The sequence below is a fragment of the Limanda limanda genome, chromosome 23 (genome assembly GCF_963576545.1).
Source record: "Limanda limanda chromosome 23, fLimLim1.1, whole genome shotgun sequence".
NCBI lineage: Eukaryota > Metazoa > Chordata > Actinopteri > Pleuronectiformes > Pleuronectidae > Limanda > Limanda limanda.
In genome coordinates, this window is record NC_083658.1 from 5143804 (window position 1) to 5166920 (window position 23117).

The window sequence follows — 23117 nt, forward strand, 5'->3', positions numbered from 1 at the left end:
TGCCACGAGTAGGCCTTCTACATAATAATACACATAACAATAATAAGATAATAAGAACAAGAAAATAAATATACCGCTGTGTTAATGTTTTTTATGATTTTTATTTTATATACTGTAATGTCAATAATGCTATAATACAGCATTTAAATTATTTCATTTAATAATTTAGAATGAAAATATATACAAAATTGTAAATAACTCTGATAAATAATTTATAATGAATAATTTGAAATATTTACGATCATTTAAATAATGATTTACAATGAAAAATGCAATAATACATAAAAACAAATAACAGATTTACAGCAAGGCAAAAGAAAAGAGTAAAATAGTTTATTGTATCAGTAAGGATCATAACATAAGGCACACATACAGTAACTGAGGGTGGACGTCACACCGGTGTCAGCGTCTTTCATCACACAGCCACATCCAGTCTCTGTACACAGAGGTCAAAGGTCACGACCTCTCGGAGAGGCTGAAATCAATGCAACACGGTAGCAGGCGAAACTCTGCAGCTCATAGCATGACGTCAAGCACGCGCAGCCTTTAGCAAAAATATATTCATATGTAATTATACACCTTTTCTACACACTGAAGCAAATGAATTATACAAAATGCAGTTAACTATCTCGGTACAATAACTGCTGAGCCGCCAGTAAGAAAGTCCATGCTCGAACGTTTTTTAGCATCAGAGAATTACAGGGTCAAAAAATAGTAGCAGTACCTTTGTCTTAAAACAGTTATAGCAAAAGACGTACAAGTCCGTATAATGCCAAAAATATTAGCTTCGAAAACGAGGAAACACAAAAGACATCTTTAATACACGTGTTAGAGGAGGACTGAGACATTGGTCCCTTTCAGTGAAGGAGTGCCATGGCTTCTAGATACTTTTTGGTTGAAATACCAGATCCCAGAGTTCACGCTTTGTTTTAAGAATAAAATTGTAATATTATGAGAGAAAAATAAGATCAACATGAAGGTGATAACTGTTGCATCATAGAAAAGAAATTGTTTTTTTAAACAGCCTTTCTTGTAAATATGTTATTATATATAATATATATTATTATTAATTAACTGAATTTTTTATTCAAATATTACAACTTAATTCTTGAATACTCCTAATTGTTTTGCTGGCAGTGGCCGAAACCCATCATAACAAATCAAACCAAATGAGTGAATTCAGATTAACAGTCTTAGAGATTCTCTCTTTTAGCAAATGAACTTGTGGCATAAGAGACATTTATGATGGATAATTTAAAAGAAGATAGGTTGGTCTTTTCCGTGTCAAACATATCGTACGTGGACATTTTTGAGAATCTCAAACACTGCTCAGTAATTTCAGAGTCCTCCTGTTAATATTATCTCGTGGTCCCTCCATCACCAGAGGCTAGTACAGGTAGCCTTCAGGGAAAGCCAGCCCCCGAGCGCCCTGCTCCCCCCCGTCAGGCAGGTAGGGGCCCTCCTCTTCGAAGCTGGGCAGGGGGAGTCCGTCCTCCTCGCTGGGGGGCCGGATGGCGTCCGGGTCGGCCTTCAGGCTCGGCCTCTGGTTGTCTGGGAAAGCCATGGAGAACAGCGCCTCGGAGTTGCACACAAACTTGTAGACGTACCTTTCCCCGGCCACCTTCAGGAAGAGGGGAGAGAAATCAGTAACGATTGACATAGTTCGACTGTCAGAGTTAAGAAACGTGTATCAGATTATACAGTTATGATAAATGTGTAAATTGTGTTCGCTGCCTTTTACCTTCTGCATGATGCCCTTCTCGTAGTAGTACCTCAGCGAGCGGCTCAGCTTGTCGTAGTTCATGGCCGGTCGATTCTTCTGGATCCCCCAGAGCCGAGCCACCTGGACACCACACAGGAGGAAAACCCATTAGAATCAGTCTTTTCATTAAACACTGTCCATATAATTATGTATATACCAGTAGTCTGACAGAAGACCTGATAAAATACTGAACAATCCATTTAAATCTTTGTTTTCCTTTGACAAATTCCCACATGGGCTTGTGTCTGACCTCTTCGGGGTCGATGAGCTTGAACTCCATGTTGCGTCCCGTCCACACGATCAGGTGTCCGTGGGCCGGGTTGTCGAGCAGCGTGAGCAGGAACTGCCAGAGCTGCAGGGAGCCGCGGCGCTGGTACGGCAAACCCTCCTGCTTCACTTTAACTGAGGGAACACATTGATCAACTCTTAGTATTCCCGGATCGATCACAGAGAATAACCAATAGCCACAATCTTTTGTTCAATCTTACCCTCCAGTCTTTCTGGCACAACGCAAGTGTCGTCATAGTACAAGTGTGGCTCTCTGTCGTGACCAAATCCTGCAGGGCAAGAAAATGAAGAATTCGAGAAATGTGTATTTGTTGGAGTGAGAAACTCAGGCTCAGCACACTCAACTCACCGATGTTGTTCTGGTACAAGACAGAAGACTTTCCATAGGAGGACGACTGGCAGGTCTGCACCTCTGGAAAGACACAAATCAACACAATCAACACAATCAACCACAAGATCTCTGAACGCTGATCGATAAATAAATGATTTGTCTTCTCTCATGTGATTTAACAGGATGCAACACAGAGCCTTGATAGACTTCACAGCAGACGCAGACAGATGTGGTCGTGTTTGGCGTTTCCACGAGAAGTCGGTGGTCATAAATATTCGATTGCACCCGCACATCTGCACACACACTCATGTGACCCTTGCAGACATGTGCAGACGACAAAAACAGATGTGGAACAGCGTCTCCAGCTGCATTAAACATTAACCCACATGATGAATGTTGCATTTGTAAGATGTGGCAGACAACACACACACACACACACACACACACACACACAAACCTGCGTCGAAGCCAAAGTCTCTCGGCTCCTGTTTGATCGTGACGTGGTTGAAGGTGCTCTGCGGCTGGGCCCGACCCGGATTGGGGGGTCCCTGCTCCGTGTACCGTGGGTCCACCAGCTCCTGTTTGAACGCTCTGGGGCCGTGGACCACCAGGGGGTCCGAGAGGTGGCGCTGGTAGAGCGGGCGGCCGTCGCGGCTCGAGGGGGGGTACGGCCTCTGTGTGGGTTTGTCCGGCGGGAGGAAGGGCAAGCAGGGCTCTGAGCGCTGCCGCTGGAACCTGAGTCACGGGAGAACGGAAGTAGGAGTTAGAGCGTCTCAAGGGGATTCCTCCCTCGATTAATAACACAGTTATAAATTAACACTTAATTAATAACACAGTAATAACAACCTTTGTTCGCCGTTGAAAGCTGCTGCACTGGGACAGCCGATGGGGGGGCGTGGCAGAGCAAACTGCTGGTTTTGGCCGGTCTGCGGGAGGCCGTGGTGGTGGGAGGGGCTCATGGCGGACACGTGGCCCGGCAGGCAGGTACCGGTCAGCTGCTGGGTCGATGGCTGCAGCTGCCTCTGTAAGGGTGGGGGTCCCGTCGGATGGGGGGCCCCCCCCCGCTGTAGTGCAGGTGTGGAGGCTGGAGTCAGAGCTGGCTTGTTGTCACAGGCACTGAGGTGAGAGGAGACGACAGGAAGTGGGTGAGCGGTCCAAACGTGACCCTTGACCCTTTAATGTCACTGTGGTCATGTGACGCGTGAGTGACTCAGTACCTGTAGCTGTAAAGGCACATGTCACTCTGAGGCGTCCTGCAGGGGGACGGCTCTCTGGACGGACCGGGCTCCCGTTTCACTTTGCTCAGGGGCAGCCCGTGGAACATCACTGCAAACACACAAACACACACAACGATTATTTTGTGTTTAATAACTTCCTTGTTGCTGCAGTGACGACACCACTCGCCCGATGTTCCCACAATCAAGCGGCAATAAATCCACCTGCTGTACGTGTTTGACGGGAGAACAACATGCCTCCTTTATTGAAGCGATAGCAAAGTACCTCTTACATATTAACGAATCTGTAATAAACACCCTTTGATTTTATTGCTTATTTTGAAATGTCTTAATGGGACCGGCCATAAATACGTAACAGCCGTGATATTGCAATAATAAAATAAATGACATTATAATTGACATTGACGTTTTTATTAACAAAAAAAAAATCTAGGGTTAGTATAGTATTTATATCTATTTAAATTGTTATTATTTGACTTTATTATTCAGTTTTATCCTTTTCTTATTTTATTCTTCTCTTTTCTTATAGCATGGAAATGATTTTAAAGCTTTTTTTAACTTTCTGGTTTTAGGTTGATTCCTTTAAATTTGGTCTCAGGGTTGTTTGGCACCTGGAATCTACCTATATTTATGAAATGTGCCCCCCCATTCCTACTGGTATAATTTGAAAATATCAGCAATATCAACATATTTAATATCATTAAGAGAAAATATGTAATTACTGGCAGCCTGAAGACACACACTCTGATAAGCAGGATCAGTTAATTGTTGCTTATAATGTTTTGTTAGTCTGATTTTAAGCGATGGGTGTGTCAGCGACTGCTCGGGGACGTTATTAGTAATCCACAAGAGAAACACATACAGAATGTGTGTTGTTCTCCCCCCCGCTCGGCACATCGCCATGAATATTAGAGGAGGAGGAGAAACATCCACTCACGGTTATTGGACTGGAAATCTGGCACAAACTGCTCGTCATCGGGAACCTGAGCTGTCGGGGGGGGGAGGAGGAGGAGAGACAGGAAATTAAAAGTCATATTTTCCTGCAGACGCATCATAATTCGAGTTATTTATATAGATTCATCCCCAGTTTCATGACGCTCGCAGGTCTCACCTTCTGCAATCCAGATCTCTTGGAGCTGGCTCAGATCTTGAAAAAGGTCTAGAAGACAGTTAGGAAACGAATACAAGTAAATATAGGAAATATAAGCAACACTTCCATAGATGAAATACTGAGATACTTGCTGCCGTTATCTCTTTTAGCTTGGACGTAATTTAACTTTAACAAACTATTATTAATATTTGTTGATCCGCATTCAGAGAACACGTCCGGAACACTCAGGTAAGGGGCGGAGCCTGAGTAGATTGTAACCATCTGCCCTTTTCTCCAAAAGCTGGCTCCTCTTTTCATCCTGAGACAGTAGCATTCTTCCAGACACAGACCCTGCACATTACAGCAGGGCTAGTGAGGCCTGCTGTAATGTGCAGGACTAGTCAGGTAAGTTTCGATGATATTACTGGGGAAAATATATTAGCATCCTGATTGAGGATTGTTCATCTGTTCATCTAGCCTATTTCCATTCATTTATCCATCAATTGTAAAATATTTTTACAGACTATTCCAATTGTTTGGCTAACTATTTATATCTCTGGCATTGCATTAGTGTTTTTTTACAAACTTTTTTCTCATCTTATTCCACAGAACAATGCCACGTGCACTATCTCATGTGTGGAGACATTTCACCCCAAACAATGTAGAAGGAAAGGCTGTGTACATTTGCAAATACTGTGCAAAGACCTATGTTAAGAATGACACAACGATGCAGAAACATATAGTCAAGTGCCCAAAGTTTCCTCAGGGCTCAAATCAGCCTATGACAAAACAAAATGTTCATATTTATGTCTGTATATGACAAGGTAAATACAGTTTGTATAAATTACCCACAACATTTCCAGTTTATTCCCGTTAATTCCCAGGCTAGTTAATTCCCGTATATTCACGTTAATTCCAATGGAAAGTTTCCATTTTTTAATATTCCCGGAATTTTGCAACCCTACGTCTGACACATGTTACAAACGTAAACACGCCCTCTGGACATATTCTCAGATGCATTTTGGAAACTAAAATTAAGTGCCAGTTAAAAGCAGCTATTTTATATATTTGTCATTTCTTTTTACTTCATCTCATCTCTTTTTCTCTTGTACAGGTTTGGATTTCTTCCTCTAGAAATAAATCAGACTTGAGTTAATCATCCACCACTTTTTTCCCCCCCACTCTAACCCAGTAAACAGACTTTTCTGTTCGAGGCGTGATGAGCCTACCCTCTGTGTCCTGAGCCAGCTCCGTGTCCACAAACTTCCTTTTCCTGTCGCCGAGACACGTCTCTGCTTCCTTCTGGAGGTTTAACCACAAAAACTGCTCAGTGCACACAAACCGTCAAAAACACCAACGCGAAACATCCACAGTATGCAAAAGAGGAGAAATGCACGAGAGTTAAAGTCATGTGTCACAACTCACAGTCCCGGGGCCCACGAAGGGAACCTGCTGGTCATAAAAGCCGTCCATGTTGCAGGAGTCTTCACTCTGGAATGAAGAAGGGATGAGAGGACTTATTAGGGAAACCATCAATGGTGGTGGACTAATTCCCCCTCACACGCCCACTGGCCCAGTTGTGTTTCTCTAACCCCCATGACCTCCCACTGGGTTTACAGTGGCTGTAAACGCGTTGTTGTCAAGGACGGCATTATGCAAGCGCCTGTAAATTCAGTCTGACGTGAGCTGCTGGCGTTGAGGAGATAAACAGACGGCAGACGTACGCTCACAATAAAACGTGACGTCTGGAGGTGCAGGTAGACAAACAGACGTTTAGAGATATAATGGCAATGTTTCCCCAAACAGTTCCTTTGAATCGTGCAGGTGGGAAACGATTAGTGCTCGAGTCTGGAGCTGTTGTTTTGTCTGAGTCGTCTCCTGAACTCCAGGACTTCCTCTGATCTGGAGGTTCTGCAGGATCTTCTTTCACTGGGTTTGAACCACACCAGCAATTTGTGATGTTTGCTTCCAGTATCGAATCTCACTTCCCTATTAAAATCCCATTAAAACCCATTTGAATTTAGTAAAAGCCAATCCAGTGCAACATGAGGGTAAAAGTCCACAAAGTGAAATCCGTAGCAAGATGGAAGTCTCACATCTTTACCGTGTAATTATAAGGTGGTTATCTCATAATTACAGTTTATGGAAGCTATAATTAAAAGATGGGTGTGCTTTCCTTTATAGTTTCACCGGTTTGTTTGAAGTCTTTGTTTTTGGAGACGGGGAGGAACTACAAAAAGCCAGCCCAGAAAAAGTGTATGAAAAAGTCATGATCTTGGACTTTAACTTTAAACAGACACGTTAACACGAGTATACATTCAGCTTATTACCACTTTAAGAACATGTCAAGGATTAAAAGACTCAGCAGGATTTGGAAAAACTTATTAAATGTCATTTTTTTGTATCGTCTTGTGTTAATAAACAATTTGTCACATTTCTTTTTGTATGTTCTGCAAAGTACTTTCAACAAAACATATCTTCTACTTGTTGAAACCTGCTGCACACATTTACTTTATCGAATTAAAAACATTGCATTTGAAAAGTTGTTTCTGATGGTCACTTTCTTTAAAGGCGGGAGCTATAGACGAACCCATGTGACTCCATGTTGGAGAGGAAATCACCATAAAGTCGAGTGGAGTAAAAGTGAGAGATTTGTGAATGGAGCTCGGCGTGACGCACGGAGCGGAACGGCCGCGCGGGCGCGTGCACGTCGAGGAGCAGCTCCTTGTTTTTCTCAATGAAGTGAAACTTGATCCTCGCAGGGAGGGGGAGGAGGAGGGGGGTGACCATTGAGAAATATGCTTTCGCCACAGAGACAATCTCACGACAGCAGCAACACGCACGCTCACACGCACACATACACACACATTAAGAGATACAAAACGATGACACACGCCGGGGAAATGGACACAAAGTTCCCTGTGATCGTGAGAAAATGGCGTTGTCCTCTCCAGCCTGATCCACGGGGACGAGCGGGTCCCTGAAGCCCACAAAGAACGCAACACACGCACACTCTCACGCACGGCCTCCTCTCACCGCAGTGACACATCACCACATCTGGACTCACGTGTCGAGGAAGTTCGGTGGCAGCGTGGAAGTGGAGTTCCTCTTCCTACATCCCCCGCAGCTCCGCCAGCACCAATATGATCAAAACACGCCGAGCGCCTGTGGATTTTTCTCAATGGAAAGATCCGCGATGCTGGAAGTGAACCGAGCCCTGTGCTGCGCTGTGATTGGCCACAGAGCCGAGTCAGTCAAGAGGACAAGCCAATCAGCGTCGAGAGTCCTCTGACGTGCGTGGCTGGAGTGTTTTATGAATGGCTCCATGGATCCACAGCTCTCTTAAAGGGCCAGAGCTGCATTTCCATTACAACATTACATCGTAGTGATAAGATTACAAAAATTTTTATTATATAATGATAAAACAATATTACAATAATCATCAATTAAATAATTTCATTCGATTATTTGTTTAGGAGTATACTGCTATTTGTGATAATAACACAATAATGAACTCTATAGTGTCAATAACTGACCTTTACGAGAATATATCATTAATACACACAATGATGTACATTAATTTACTTAAATATATTACAAAACAATAATAAACAATATCTATTTTCCAGCTATTACTATTATTACTATTCAACGTTTCGTCGGAACCTGCAGACAGTTGCATCTGTATTGTTTTACTTTGTGTATTTATTTTCGTGTATCTATGTATTTTTGGCACCTATGATGAAAAGAAACTGCTTCTTTGGATAATAAAAGTAAATTGTATTTGAAATATCAATCAGTCTCTGGAAGTAGTGTATATGACAGTGTAGACACACTGTACCGACTTTACAGGGACACACACTCTGCAGGGACACACACTCTGCAGGGACACACACTCTGCAGGGACACACACACGTTTGACAGATTTAATCCAGTACCACATATGACCACCTCCCAGTCCCTTGATCTCAATGGGTGGCCGAGCACTTTCTCCACTTTTAATAACACTTTCCACTCGGTTAGCAGTCGCTGCAGAGAGAGATCCCCGAGCACGTGTCCCGTGACTCTGACTCTACACCCGGCGTGCCAGTGCTTTTATAGGCCTGCACTGAAAAGCCTGAAAACACAGCAGGCATCAGAACTGTGGGATAAGGCCAACGACAAAGTGTGACTGTGAATATGGGAGATACAAATAAAATCTGATTGATTGATTGAACTGGACTGAAAAATTGACAAAATAAAGCTAAAAGTCATCAGCCTGGATACAATTTACATCATAGGAGGAATGGGAATTGTAAAGCATATCCAGTTTGGTATTTAAAAGGTTTTGCATTTATAGACATTATATAAAGTTAAGGAGACTGCACTAAATACATGTTAAATCATCTTTTCAATCGTGCTTATATTCTCCTTTAAAGGCCTCAGTGAGTTCAGGAAACCCTGTTGCTCACTTGTCTTCACACGGAATGACCTGTTCAGGTGGACGCTGTTTGGTTGTTGCTTTTTTTTTTTTTGATCACCCTTTGTGCTCCACTTGGAAACTGCTGGATCAGCACCAGCAGAAGCCAGAACGTGTGCGATAAAGCTTCCAGCAGTTCAAACATCTGCCGAGCTCAGCAGATCTGTTACTGATTTGCAGCACCTCCTGTTTACCCGGCCCGCCGTGCGCACCTTCCACTGTGTGCACATCATATCATCGGATTTTTTTTATTCTTCCGTTTTGGCAGATTAACATATTGCACATGCATAATATAATCTATCATATCCTGCGACAGGATATTAGAGTATTATGGTTTCTTATCAAACATGTCTGCAGGCTCTGTTTACGATGGTTTTTTCTACTATTGTTCTTTTTCTCTCTGACGTCAATGCACAACTTTGATTTGTTTGGTTATCACATTAGCTGTTGATGCAAACTCATGATTTACTGGTGAGAATCCCTCACTCTCTATGTCCTGGTCTTTGTAATGAAGCTCTTACACCACTAGGTGGCTCCCACGCTCCCACACTGCACTCATGAACTTTAAAGTAAAGACATTTTGTTTCTATCATATATTTGCTCAAATGTTTAAAGATCCTTCTGCATTTTACGATGCATTCACACAAATTGGTGAATTTCAGGATCGTGCAGCAGACTCTTGTGGGTGTTTTCTATTTCTGATCACTCCAGATTTATTTTCTATCTGAATAAATGTGATTACAAATTGGAACTACTTTCTATTGATCATTTACTGATTTATAAATGGGTTCTACATAATCAAAGGGTGAAGTAAAGTCACTGATAAAGTAAATAGTCACTTTCTGATGATCCATCAAGTCTGCAGTTATAGATGTGAATAGATCATAACTAAAAAGGTCAAACACACTGTACAGTAAACACATTCTATACTGTATCTGTTGTGTGGCCAGTGGATGTTGTTGAAAGGCTCAGACAGTATTTTTCCGCCACCTGGGAACAAAGGCAGCTCACAGACCGCGGGTCCTCGTTGGGGAATTCTCCTGAATCATCAGATGGCTTTTTTCTTTGCCTCCTTTTTTTTCCTAGACAGCTCAAAATCTTTGACCTTCAACATGCAGGTCAAGGTCAAGCTGCTCCAGGTTTTAGAATAATATGATGAAGAGTTTTTAGAGGCAAACTAGCCGTGATACTTTTAATTATGGACGTACAAGTCCAACCTTTCAACTGAAGAAAACATATAACCTGCTTCTGTTTCTTTAGGTTGCGGGTTTGCAACATTCTCACCACCCACTATTTTTAAAGCACAGATCTGTCCTGTGCACATGAAAGTTGTTCTACATTATCCAGGCCGTTTGTTTCAGTTCAGTTCAATTTGCAAATCCACTTGCACGATCCTGGCTATTGTCAGATATTGAACTTTTCTATTGGGACATACAACGTAATGATCCTTTTTGCAAACTGCCTGTTTACGCATTATTTTGACAGTTGGGCAAAACTTTTCCTAACTCGTTCTCAAATACAGAATGTAAGTTTTCCTACACACACAGAACAAGGAAAATAAGTTATATACAAACATTAAACAGCTACTACATGTCCACTTATAGATGGACATGAATGGCTGGACACTGTTCAACACTCTTTGGAAAAGTCTCAAGTAAAATGAAGTGCAGACATCAGACACACTGGAGTTCAGCCTCGTTTTATTTGTTCACATGCAGCACATTCAGAGTTAACAGGAGTCTACGATGCGTCTGATGGAGCTCAGCCGGGACATGTTGCTCATCCCCAGCTCTCGCAGGTTGCGGTGCTCTCCCGGCCGGAGGTACAGCATCCGGCCTTTGTAGTTGGGCTGCTCGTACATCAGCCAGTGGCCGTCCATCACGTTGCAGGACTGGAAGTCGGCCGACTGGAAACGGTCCATCATGTTGTCGCAGTCGTCCATCAGCTCGTGCATCTGGCCGCCGAAGTTCTCCCTCTCGTAGATCCTCATGCGGAAGGGTCCCCTGTGCTGTGGGTGCAGAAACAACAGGGGAATGAAGAGTGAACCGATCTACACGTTACAGCTTTAGTCTTATTATCCTGCAGTAAGATCGTGCTCAGAAACCAACCCTGAGCAAAAACATTACAAATCAATAATCCATCTCGAGAAAATAACGACAAAATTGCTTCAAAGTAAAGAAATTCTCAATCGAGAGAAAGTTCTAGATATTTTTGGAGATGATCTAGTTATCTTTCAGGATTTTTACATAAATAAAAGGCATCAGCTTCAAGCAAACACTTATTTAAGGCGTCAGTTTTCCCTGAATTCAAGCAGAATCACTATATTCAAGGGATGATTTAGTTTTTGTCACCGATGCACCAGCCTTCTACTTCAAATCATCTGAGCCTTAAGGCGACTCCACTTCTCAAACCCCGTCCACCTACCGTGGGAATCATGCGACAGGACCTGATGCAGTCGCTGATACTCGTCCCCATCAGGCGCTGGTTGTCCGGGTACTCCCCCCTCCTCGCCAGCGTCTGATGGCCCGTGAAGTTGTTCTGCTCATAGACCATGAAGAGGCCGCACTCCACCCGGCAGGAGTTGCACTTGGTCAGGAAGGAGGTCAGCTCGGGGCAGTCGCTGCTGGTCTCGTAGGACCGGCCCTGGAAGTTCCGGTCCTCGTAGAATATGATCTGTAAGATACAAACACTAATGTGAAACCAAAGCTGCACCTTCACATCCTGCAGTGATTTCTCTCTCTGGAGAATCTTCTTAATGTGGCAGAGTTATGAAAGTTTCACTCACCCTCCCCATGGTCATGATTGAAGCGAGTTAATCTCAGATGTACGGCTTCAACATCGACCCTTTTCCCTTTTTATACATCGCACAGCCGTAGTATTTCCACATGGCTTGTGCTGAAACCTTTGAGTCATCACTCTATATTGTGCCACAGGGCAGCACTATAGGATGGCACACTGTACTCTACGTCAGAATGTGCAATAATAACTCAGGACTATAATTGAGCTTATATTTGCTTCCAGAAGCTTTAATTATTTTATTCATATATCATCTATAATAAAAAATATGTGGCGTGAATATCAGAACTTAAAGATGAACTTTGTCCAACACTGAAGACGTCTGAGAAATTGCACAAAACCTTGAAGATTCCACAGAAAATCAATTTTTCCGGGGCCTGGAATCATTCGGAAATAGAAATAAATGTATAATCATATAAATACAGTTTCCCTTTATGTGACCTGACCTGACCTGACCTCAACTACATTCAACATATCACAATAACTATTCCCGTGTGGTGTAGAAGATGAATGCTGCCCCACGTGAACCTGATGCTGAGTCAGAATGTTTGGCACAAAGGTGTGTGAGGTGGTCGGCCCGTATAAAAGTGACGCTCGGATGCTGTCTCTTAGGAAAAAATTAAAACCATCACCATGGGCAGGGTAATGCTCCTCATGTGTTTGTGAAATGTCGAAAAATCCAGAGTTGTAAAATTGTTTTACAGATGCAAACTGTTTCCGTAAAGTCGTTTTCGACCGTTAATAAATCTTGGCTGATCTCTCTCGTTCCTTTGCCGCAGATTATCTTCTACGAGGACAAGAACTTCCAGGGTCGCTCCTATGAGTGCAGCAGCGACTGCTCGGACATCCACATGCACATCACCCGCTGCAACTCCTGCAGGGTGGACAACGGCTGCTACGTGGTGTTCGACCGCACCAACTTCATGGGCAACCAGGCCTTCCTGCGCAGAGGGGAGTACCAGGACATCCAGCGCATGAGCAGCATGATGGGCATGACTGGCATGACCGGCGTGACCATGATGGACACCATTCGCTCCTGCCGCATGATCCCTATGGTGAGATGTTTGGTTTGAGTTTGACCCAGATCACGGGAGGGGCTGTAGAAAATGGTGCTATCACGTCTTGTCTTGCTCCAGCAGCACAGGGGACAGTTCAGGATGAAGATCTACGAGAGGGAGAACTTCTCGGGCCAGATGCACGAGGTGATGGACGACTGCGAGTCCCTGCAGGACCGCTACTTCATGGCCGACTGCCAGTCCTGCAACGTGATGGACGGCCACTGGCTGATGTTCGAGCAGCCCAACTTCAGGGGCCGCATGATCTACGTGAGGCCCGGCGAGCACAGGAACTTCCGTGAGACCAGCAACGTGATGCGAGTCAGCTCCATGCGTCGCATCATGGACATTTGCTGATTGTCTCTCGTTATAACAAAGTGTTGGAGGAAAATAAACCATATTTTCAAGTATCTCTTTTGCTGTCTATGATTCTTTGCACTTGGGTAAACATCACCATCTTGATTCCTAAATTAAAAAAATTCCAATTTCCATTCACAATAAGTGGTTTAGTACGACATTTGTTATTATATTGACTTTATTATTAAGCTCCTGATGAATCAGCTCATCTCACCTCTCATTATGAATATTTTACTTGTTTTCAACACTCGATAAATCAACCAAATATTTCCCCCGGTCTTATTACAACTGATTTTCTATAATACTGGTTTGTAGTATCTGAAACACAGATATACACAAACATATCATGGAGGTATTACAAATAATGTACATTTTGTTACCATACTGCACAATATATTATAACATATTATTTATAATCATATAATAGTAATGGATATTTTGAGTGTCTCAGTAAAACTAAAGAGGCAATATTAACTAGGTACTGGTTTTTATTTTAAGATTTAATATTAGTGAATATTCATTTGTAAGTTTAAATCACAACGTCAGGATTAAAATTCAGGATTTGTTGTCTATTCAGTAGAGGAACTTAAAAAAAGGTGATTTATAATCACAGGATTAAATCTCCTTCAGATCATGAATATACTCATAAGTTAAGTTATAAGTTCCGTGACAACCTGCGTGTTCGATTCTGAGAAACCTTGTGTGTAAAGCTGATATTCTATCTTCAGGAAGGGTAGATCCTCTGAGGAGCATGCTGGGAAAATACCACAGTAAAAAGCAATCGCACTGTTTTCTCTTCTATTTTTATCCACAGTTTTACAGTGTAAACCACATTCTGTCTTTACTTAGGAGGAAACTTTCAAAAGCAGCACAGATGAACTGAAGTTCAAACCACTAACTTTCTGGTCAGTGGACAACCCACTCTACCTCCCGAGCCCTGGTATCCCATGAGGCCGAGCTGCTTTCATTCTGTACAATGAGAAGCTTTGGTCAGAGTCTAAAACAAATCAAAGGCACTGAAAATATCTGACAGGGGTTGTAAACTGAACATCTGTAGTCATCTAAATCTTCAGAGCCTTAAAGCAACGTGATTTAAATCTAGTAATTAAAGGTGAACTGAGACGAGTGAGGAAGTCATGGGACGCGTTTCTGATAAACATCATGTTATATTACGAAATTGAAAAAAGGTTGCATCTAATAAAACGAGTTAACATGAGTGAATCCAACATTTGGAGCATTGCATAATGTTTTCCTGGGCTAAAGAAAATTATATAATCCTTAATTTAATAAAATCAACGCCTCTTCACAAGGATCCTAACTTGAGTTTTAGATCAGAGCTGCAGGACCACGCTGATAAAAATCACAAGAAGAGATTCACAAGATTCACAGCTCTGAAGTGACAGACTGCAAGTTTCAAAACTCAAGTGTCACAACTTTTTTCCCACCAGTTTTCAGAAGAAGCATTGACAAGGTTTCAAACCTAATCAGAACAGTGACCAATGTGAAACACAGTAAAAAGAGCCCTGCAGCTTTAACTTGAAGAAAAACTCAAATACAAAACAACGATTTAAAATACATTTTCAATCAAAACGTTTTGCATAAGGCTTGAAAACATTTTCATCCATGCAAAACCTTTTTTTATAAGATTTAAATCTTTCAAACACAGAGTTTCAACCTTTGAAGTCTTTTTTTGTGTATCATCAAAATGTTAAGTGTTGAATGAAGTGACTGCAGAGCTGTTGTTGCTGCAAGTTTCATTTGCATAAGGAAGATTGTATTAGTCCTTCTTCCAAAATGTTCATACATCAGCTTCCACTTCAATCATGCACCTGCCTCCATGCAACAGCATCTGTGACACACCGTTGTGTCCTGTGATGGAAATAATTGTGCAGAAAATACAAAAGTATTGCAAAACCTAGAGTTTGCTTTGTCATTGTGAAATCCACAGCACTACAGTTTAATCGGAGTGAGCGCAGAGTTCACAGCTTTGATGTATAATACAGTAGCGACCAGGCCGATAAGCTGACTCGCTCATTTCATACAATCGAGGGGCAGATTCTTTGCATGTCACATGATGCATAAAAGGCCGAGCAGCCGTGAGGAGAACAACACAAATCAAATAGCTTGACCATGAACGGAAAGGTAACGTGTGCGTCCGATGCAACAAACATCGACCGAAACTCTGCAGCACAGAACTACTGCAATGAAACAAGAACCCCATCTGTGTCTTTCCCTCTAGATCGTCTTCTTCGAGGAGAGAAACTTCCAGGGCCGCTCGTATGAGTGCGTCAGCGACTGCTCTGAGATCTCCTCGCACCTGAGCCGCTGCAGCTCCTGCAAGGTGGAGAGCGGGACGTTCATGGTCTACGACCAGCCCAACTACACGGGGCAGCAGCACCTCCTGACCAAGGGAGAGTACCCCGAGTATCAGAACACCCTCGGCTTCAATGACTGCATTCAGTCCTGCCGCATTGTCCCTGTGGTAAATATGAAAATATAGAAAATAGGTAGTATAGGGTAGATTCAAGCGAGAATGTGAGGTTTTGAGTTAAGACTTTAGAGCCGAAGTTGTATTTTAATCCCTGAACAGGATATAGTCCAAATCCATTTCATCCGATCTGTTGCACTCCCTCTTGCAGCACAAGGGGCCGTACAAGATGAGGATCTACGAGAGGCCGAACTTCGAGGGCCAAGCGCACGAACTGACCAACGACTGCGACTCCATCCAAGACCACTACCACATGTCCGACACGCAGTCCTGCAACGTGGTGGACGGCCACTGGCTGATGTTCGAGAAGCCCAACTACGAGGGCCGGATGCTGTACCTCCGGCCCGGCGAGTACAGGAACCTCAGGGAGATGAGCGGCGACGACATGAGGTTCAACTCGATCCGACGCATCACAGAGTCTTAATGACTCGCGATGAACCCGAGAAGCTTTGCAGATGATGTGATTTTATTCATATTAACAAGTTGTCGAACTGAGAAAAAAAAAAGAAGCCTTGTTTTTACCCTGAAACTGTGATTTTTGTGCATTGTTTGCATGTAGTTCCAGTTGCACTGTGCAATCCAGCCACAATGAATTTACCTCTTTTACTGTGTGACGCGCACAATAAACCAATAAACTGATTTGCAGAATGTCTGTGTCGAGAACTTCTGAAGATCAACGTGAACGCACACTGGAGTCAGGATCTAAATACACAGGAAACACTCGAAATAGAGTTATTCTCCTAAAACGTGGCTCTAATACACAAGTGGGATGAAGGTATTAGAGACAACTTACATAAAACACAAATATGAATATAAGTCGTTAAAAATACAAAGATAAAACATTATGTTACAGCTCATATCACTCAAATTCCTGCTGAGCACAAACTGTTCACAAATATACATATTACATATATTGTCATTAAATGATTCATGAATAAATCTTTAAATGATAACATTTGCTTATATATTATTAAATATATATATATTTCATTTACATGAACTCAATGCTACTGCAATGAGAAAGGAAACTGAGAAACATGTATTATCACATGTATTTAACTATAGTATAACACAAATATTACATTACGCTAGATATAGAAAACAATACATTTGTAGCACAAATGTTGTATTATGGGATTTTAAGTCCTTGTATCGTACATCTATGATGAAATATTGGTTATCTGGGATATATGGAATATTTGTATACAGCAGATGTATTTAAAAACAGATATACATGTATCGGCCTGGTACTACACTGTGGAGTGTTTCCTGTGTATGATTTAAATTCCACACAAAACTCAAATTCTAAAACCATCAAGACAGAATTAGGGTTAATTATGTTGATGCTGACGCTTCTCTGGAGTCGTGTGCGGACGACTGAACATGTAGTAGCTCAGCCCCCCCGAGGATACCAGTACGGGTGTGGGAGAGGGGGGTGGGGAGTGGGGGGGTCGAGGCCCGAACAAAAGCAAGGACTGGACGCCGCTGCTGACATGAAGGAACCAATGGGCTGTGAATTGTAAAGCATATAAAAGCTGCAGCTGTGTGAGCGGGGGGGAAAAGTCAGTGTTTTATGTTCCCTCGGGATTTCAATATGGAATCAATGGAATCATGTGAAGGGTTGAACTTGAACCTGATCATCACGTGCATCAAGAGGAGTGTTATCAAGTAGAACGTGTGCAGCTGGAGAAATAAACTGACACAAAGAAAAAGGAGTTTCTCTCTTTTTCACTTTGTCCAAAGTCGAACTCTGAAGTTCATTACAGTCCAGCTCAAAATGTCTTTAATAAGTTTGACTTTATTTGTGGATTTACATCATCGACTAGATCAAATTCAAGGGGTGAAAAGGGTGGGTGGGGGCTGGGGGGCGGGAGGGATGTGTGAGCGGATTTGCTTTGTCGCACAAAACAACAACAACAACGTGGCTCTGCCAGAAAAGAGCTGACGGGCCGACTCATTGTCCGGACTCACAATGAGCCGGGTCATCCCTGGGTTATAAAGGCAGCGCCGCGTCCACAGCGGCCGCTACAGTGTGACCGAGCTTAGCCGTCATTATGGGTAAGGTAAGGCTGCTTGTTTCCCTCTGCTTGGACCCCACCCCGTGAACTGGACCTGTTTCTAACCGGTGGTACAACATGTGTGTGTTTCTCTCAATCTGAGCCGACGACTGTGTTGATTTTGAAAGAATCTCCCCTGACTTTCAGATAATCTTCTTCGAGGACAAGAACTTCCAGGGCCGCTCCTACGAGTGCGGCACCGAATGCTCCGACCTGCACTCGCACTTCAGCCGCTGCAACTCCATCCGAGTGGACAGCGGCGACTGGATGGTCTATGAGAGGCCCAGCTTCACCGGCTACCAGTACTTCCTGAAGAAGGGCGACTACCCCGACTACCAGCGCTGGATGGGATTCAACGACTGCGTGCGCTCCTGCCGCATGATCCCCTCGGTGAGTTTTGCACTTTCTTTTAAAAAACGTGTTAGTCTACAGGCGACTAAATCCCTCCGTCTCCTCCCCAGAACCAAGGCTCCCACAAGATGATGATCTACGAGCGACCCGAGTTCGGAGGACAGATGATGGAGCTGACCGACGACTGCCCCTCCCTGTTCGAACGCTTCCACATGAACGACGTCTACTCCTGCAACGTGATGGACGGCCACTGGATCTTCTACGAGCACCCCCACTACAGGGGGCGCCAGTTCCTGATGCGTCGTGGGGAGTACAGGAGGTTCAACGAGTGGGGAAGCTCGAGTCCCAGGGTGGGATCCATCAGACGTGTCTCCATGTGAGAGAGCTGATGTCTGTTTATGTGAAGTCAGTAAAACACTGTCAATAAAGATTTACAATAGTTCATGTTCTGTCCACTGTTTTCTTGGGTTCATCACTCGTGTGTCAAGTGGAGAAAACATCACGTGAAAGGTTTAAACTAATTATTCCACGTTATTATTTCATGAGTGGATCATTCGAGGTGGAAACGGGAATAAAACACAAACACACACGGGAGTGATTCGACTTTCAGATACAGAGCTGTAGCTGGGCATATTTATTATGGAGAACAGACAGAGAAAGAAGGTTTCACGAGACTCCTAGTTGAAGTCGGTGATTCGCCTGAGCGAGCCGATCCTCGGGCTGGCGCCGCCCCAGTCGCTGTGCCTGCGGTACTCGCCGGGCCTCAGGTAGTAGGGCCTGCCGCGGTAGTTGGGCTGGTCGTACATCAGCCACTGGCCGTCGACCACGTTGCACGAGTGGATGTCGGACATGCGCAGGCGCTCCTGGACGTTGGGGCAGTCGTCGCTCACCTCCTGCATCTGGCCGGACATGTCTGGACGCTCGTATAGTCGGATCTTGTAGGAGCCGCGATGCTGCAGGAGGAACCAAACGCATGAGGCAGAGTTTAGGAATGTTCCTAAAAGGCTAAAAACCCAAGATTCCTCCTCAACCTAGAGTTTCCTTCAAACTGTCGATCACTTCCTCCACCGCCCTCTCACCATGGGGATCATGCGGCAGGAGCGGATGCAGTCGTTGATGCCGACCATGCGCTGGTTGTCCGAGTACTCCCCCCGGCGGAGGAAGTGCTGGTGGCCCAGGTACTGGGGCCTCTCGTACACCATGAAGCAGCCGCTCTCCACCCGGATGGAGTTGCAGCGGTTGAAGTACGGGTGCAGGTCAGCACAGTCGCTCATGCTCTCATGGTGCCGACCCTGGAAATTCCTGTCCTCGTAGAATATGATCTGCAAACGTTCAAGTTAGTCGACTCGCGTGTGAAGTTTTATCGTAACTTTTAGTAGCGACACGTAATAATCTTACCTTTCCCATTGCTACATTTGTTGGGGGCCCGACTGCCGCTCAGTAGTTCCTGTCCGCGCCACTGTCCTTTTATATAAAGTTGCTGTGTGATGGCACAGCATAAAGTATTGTCGCAGGTTTCATAACACATAATGTATAGTGACGCACAACGGTGTGATGCCGACTTATTGTGTGCTTTTCACAGGTTCATCACTATTGATCAAAACACGGCGGCGTGCTAGCAACCCCAGGTCAGCGCTCACAGTATCAGCAGAACAACAGGCTTCTCATTCAGAAAGATTGTGAGCGCCAGGGCCAGAACATACCTCCGGCCGAATGTACACACAGATACACAATGAGGATATATAACTGTACGCAAACAACTGCTGCTAATTAATACTGTGCGGGAAAAACAACAAAACAAAGGTTATTTCCTCGTATGGGAGTGTTCGGTGGTCACGAGGTTAAAAGCAAAGATATTCATTTATATCTCAGTTTGAACTTTGGACTACATTATATATAATACTGTATCGTATGTGTTGTGGTTTGTCTCAGGAGGAATTGTAAAACCTGAGGGGGTTCTCTGATTTTCTGAATGAATGAAATCTCCTCATCTGGACACTGCAGTTGGTGATAAATCATTTTTGGCACTAAATTAGCAATTAGATGCAAAAATGGTGCTGAGCAGTTCTGCTACTTCAGGGCAGATCAGAACCCGTCTACTGGAGAGATTTATAAACTGTCAATCTGACCTTAGTTCATTCGTGTGCTCTGCTGCCGTCTAGTGTCTCTGCTCAGTAAAGATGCACAAACATAAAACACTCACACTCAGCACAAACCTGCAGCTTGTATCATCAGAGGTGGGACGTCAGCAGAGTTTCCTGGAGGTGACACGTCAGGGGAGGAGGAGCCGTGAACTTGATCTGATAAATAATCAGCAAAGCAAACATCCCTTAATATCAACAAAGTGCCTTATGAAGAATTGTGTAAATAGCATTAGACATTAAAATCATTAATTCAAAGTTGTTGTTCAAGACATTACATGAAGTTCTGAACAACAACTTCCCAACACTTTGCCACCAAGCATCATATTATGTTATTATATATTCTTATTCATATATTATTATAATAAATTCAAGATTTTGGTTAGAAGTAACACATACTCCCCACAAGGAGGCGCCAGTTCCCTGCAAGTAAATAAGTAATCTCATGCTGCTTGTAAATCACAGCAATGTTGATTAGATAGATAGATAGAAAAAGAGATAGATAGATAGATAGATAGATAAATATATAGATAGATAGATAGATAGACAAATCATCACTATTATATAAGAAAATTACTAAACTTAGGTGAGTAAAACTTAAATTAAAACCAGAACCAAACATATATCAGACATAATGTTCAAAACAAGCTCCTCTGCTTAGAGAATCTGTTTTGTAGGGGTTGACTTTATTATTATTATTATTATTATCCTCTAACTTTTTAAAAAACTTTTCAGGGAGCTACTTTTCTCAAACAGCCTCCTCGGATGCTGCGTCCACTCTTCACAAAAGGTATAATTTCTCCATGACTGGTGATGAAGAGCAGTGAAACACTGTCATTGACCTCTTCCTCCTCTTCCTCCTCCTCCCTCAGACCACAGGAGACAACGTGCCACCGAGACACAGCGAAGACGCAGATTCATTGTGGAGACATTTGCAAACATCTTCTTCAGATCTGCTTCTCTTATCGTGACATTTCCAATCAAGTTTCCCGTCTCTCACGCCTCCTTCCTCCTTCCTCCACATTGTTTGCTCTCATCTGAGTAATGCGGGCCACACCATTACTTGTCGTTCATTTCCAGCTTTTCTTAATTGCCGGGGTGAATTCGCCAACAAGTTCTGACTGTGCACAATGAGAAGGGCATGTTTGATAATTACAGCAATTTACCAACTAAAAGTCCTTTTTTTTCTCCACAAAGATCAGTTGACTAACACGGAGCCGTCAGCACAACTCCACCGAGTTTTCACCGAGACCCAAAGAGGAGATTTGATTTCTTAGCTGTTCTAGTTCTGCTCTTTGTGTTTATTATTTTCCATCTTCTCTCCTGCTCTTTTTCATATTCTTGTTGTCTTTGTCCTCCTCTATTATTCATTCTACTATCTCTTCTTTCTCTGCTTCCTCTTTTCCTCCCTCTTCCCCTTCTTCTCCTTTTCCTTCCTCTTACTTCTTCTTCTTTTTCCTCCTTCCTTATGATAATTTATCATTTCTTCTTCTCTTGGATCAAACAATATGACCAGGTTATTGGCACACTATCTTTCTTTCCAGTCCCTCATGTCGTCCTCTGACCTTTTCCCCTTAAGCGTCTGGACGTGAGTGACGTGGCTCTGATGTGAGCTTTGTTTCTGGAGGAGGAAACGGACCAGAGCAGAATTAGTTAAATCTCAATCAGCCTCAGCGTCTCCAGGAACCAGCACTGGTTCACGTCAGGAGGGTTTGACACCACCGAGGAAAACCAAAGTAATCCATTACATCATTCATGGGTCAAGTGCAAGTGAAGCGCGACTTGTGGCAGATGAGAGACTGCGTGTGAAGTGGATAAGAGAAAAGGTTCTATAACTCTTTACATCTGTAGTTCCACACTGAAAATCTAAGCATATAAGCCTGAAATAACCAATTAAAACCAAGGTCCATGTCCAATCTGTTAACACGGAGGAGGTGAGGTTCATGACCTTATTGCAGCCTGCCACCAGGGGGCGCTCGAGAGGATTTGGCTTCATGTCATCCATCTTTATCCATAAATACAGTCTTAGCCTCAAATCAACGTGTTTTGAAACCGTCCCACTTCTCAGACACAATAATCTGCTTCGTCTTCTCTTGAGTTTGACACAATGACCAAAATGCCAACTTCCATTTTAAGTCTCTGGACTTGCCGTGTGAGAAAAGAACAGAAGAGTCTGAGGTCAAATATCAGGTCAGACGAGCTCGTACCGCTGAGAATAAGTCGGCTTCACCTCAGTCGGTCAGTCAGTCAGACAGTCGTGGAGACAGAGGTTGATGAAAAATGAGCCATAACAGAAGGGTTCAGCTCCGGCTCTGTAATTACTCTACAAATCTCTGATTTCCCCTCCTTCATCTGCAGACTATTTATAGCCGCTGCATTCCTCTCGGAGAATAAAATGATCTCTTTGAGACAGTACAATGCCAGAAATAACAGGTTTGGACAAACATTTGCTGAGGCGTGGTGGGCCTGGCTGACCATTACTGAGTTCCACTGTGGTTTCAGTCTACTGTTCACCCCCCCACCCCCCCCCCCCCAGCCTCGTCTTTTTATTCATCTGTTATTCTAAATGGCAGTGGGTTTAGCTGGGGGTGGTGGGGGGGAGGCGGTGGCGGAGTAAGATGTGATGGTTCGACAAAATAGCTTGTGTGAACCCAGATGAAATGGCAGCAGTGAGGCCGGTGGACGTTTCTGTGTTTTTTCATGCGAA

General features: G+C 43.5%; 5 protein-coding genes across 5 annotated transcripts; 2 read left to right on the top strand and 3 right to left on the bottom strand.

The window, feature by feature from the left end:
- Positions 1 to 317: 317 nt before the first annotated feature.
- Positions 318 to 7888, bottom strand: LOC132996536 (ETS translocation variant 5-like). Its single transcript, XM_061066831.1, has 13 exons — positions 7774 to 7888; positions 6132 to 6197; positions 5936 to 6008; positions 4728 to 4775; positions 4554 to 4604; positions 3599 to 3707; positions 3228 to 3497; positions 2839 to 3116; positions 2400 to 2462; positions 2251 to 2319; positions 2013 to 2164; positions 1742 to 1843; positions 318 to 1621 (listed from the first exon to the last, which is right to left on the bottom strand). Exons 2-13 carry the CDS (start codon positions 6177 to 6179, stop codon positions 1388 to 1390), a joined length of 1497 nt encoding a protein of 498 aa, XP_060922814.1. The 5' UTR covers positions 6180 to 6197; positions 7774 to 7888; the 3' UTR covers positions 318 to 1387.
- A 3006-nt stretch (positions 7889 to 10894) lies between these two features.
- LOC132996893 (gamma-crystallin M3-like) lies at positions 10895 to 11965 on the bottom strand. Its single transcript, XM_061067257.1, has 3 exons — positions 11951 to 11965; positions 11590 to 11838; positions 10895 to 11173 (listed from the first exon to the last, which is right to left on the bottom strand). The coding sequence occupies exons 1-3, from the start codon at positions 11963 to 11965 to the stop codon at positions 10895 to 10897; spliced, it is 543 nt and encodes a 180-aa protein (XP_060923240.1).
- A 629-nt stretch (positions 11966 to 12594) lies between these two features.
- Positions 12595 to 16285, top strand: LOC132996996 (beta-crystallin B1-like). Its single transcript, XM_061067367.1, has 6 exons — positions 12595 to 12603; positions 12687 to 13016; positions 13101 to 13368; positions 15359 to 15386; positions 15633 to 15855; positions 16013 to 16285. Exons 1-6 carry the CDS (start codon positions 12595 to 12597, stop codon positions 16283 to 16285), a joined length of 1131 nt encoding a protein of 376 aa, XP_060923350.1.
- A 1630-nt stretch (positions 16286 to 17915) lies between these two features.
- LOC132996895 (gamma-crystallin M2-like) lies at positions 17916 to 18649 on the top strand. The gene is made up of 3 exons (XM_061067260.1): positions 17916 to 17924; positions 18066 to 18308; positions 18380 to 18649. Exons 1-3 carry the CDS (start codon positions 17916 to 17918, stop codon positions 18647 to 18649), a joined length of 522 nt encoding a protein of 173 aa, XP_060923243.1.
- A 297-nt stretch (positions 18650 to 18946) lies between these two features.
- Positions 18947 to 19676, bottom strand: LOC132996894 (gamma-crystallin M2-like). Its single transcript, XM_061067258.1, has 3 exons — positions 19668 to 19676; positions 19349 to 19591; positions 18947 to 19222 (listed from the first exon to the last, which is right to left on the bottom strand). The coding sequence occupies exons 1-3, from the start codon at positions 19674 to 19676 to the stop codon at positions 18947 to 18949; spliced, it is 528 nt and encodes a 175-aa protein (XP_060923241.1).
- Positions 19677 to 23117: the final 3441 nt, after the last annotated feature.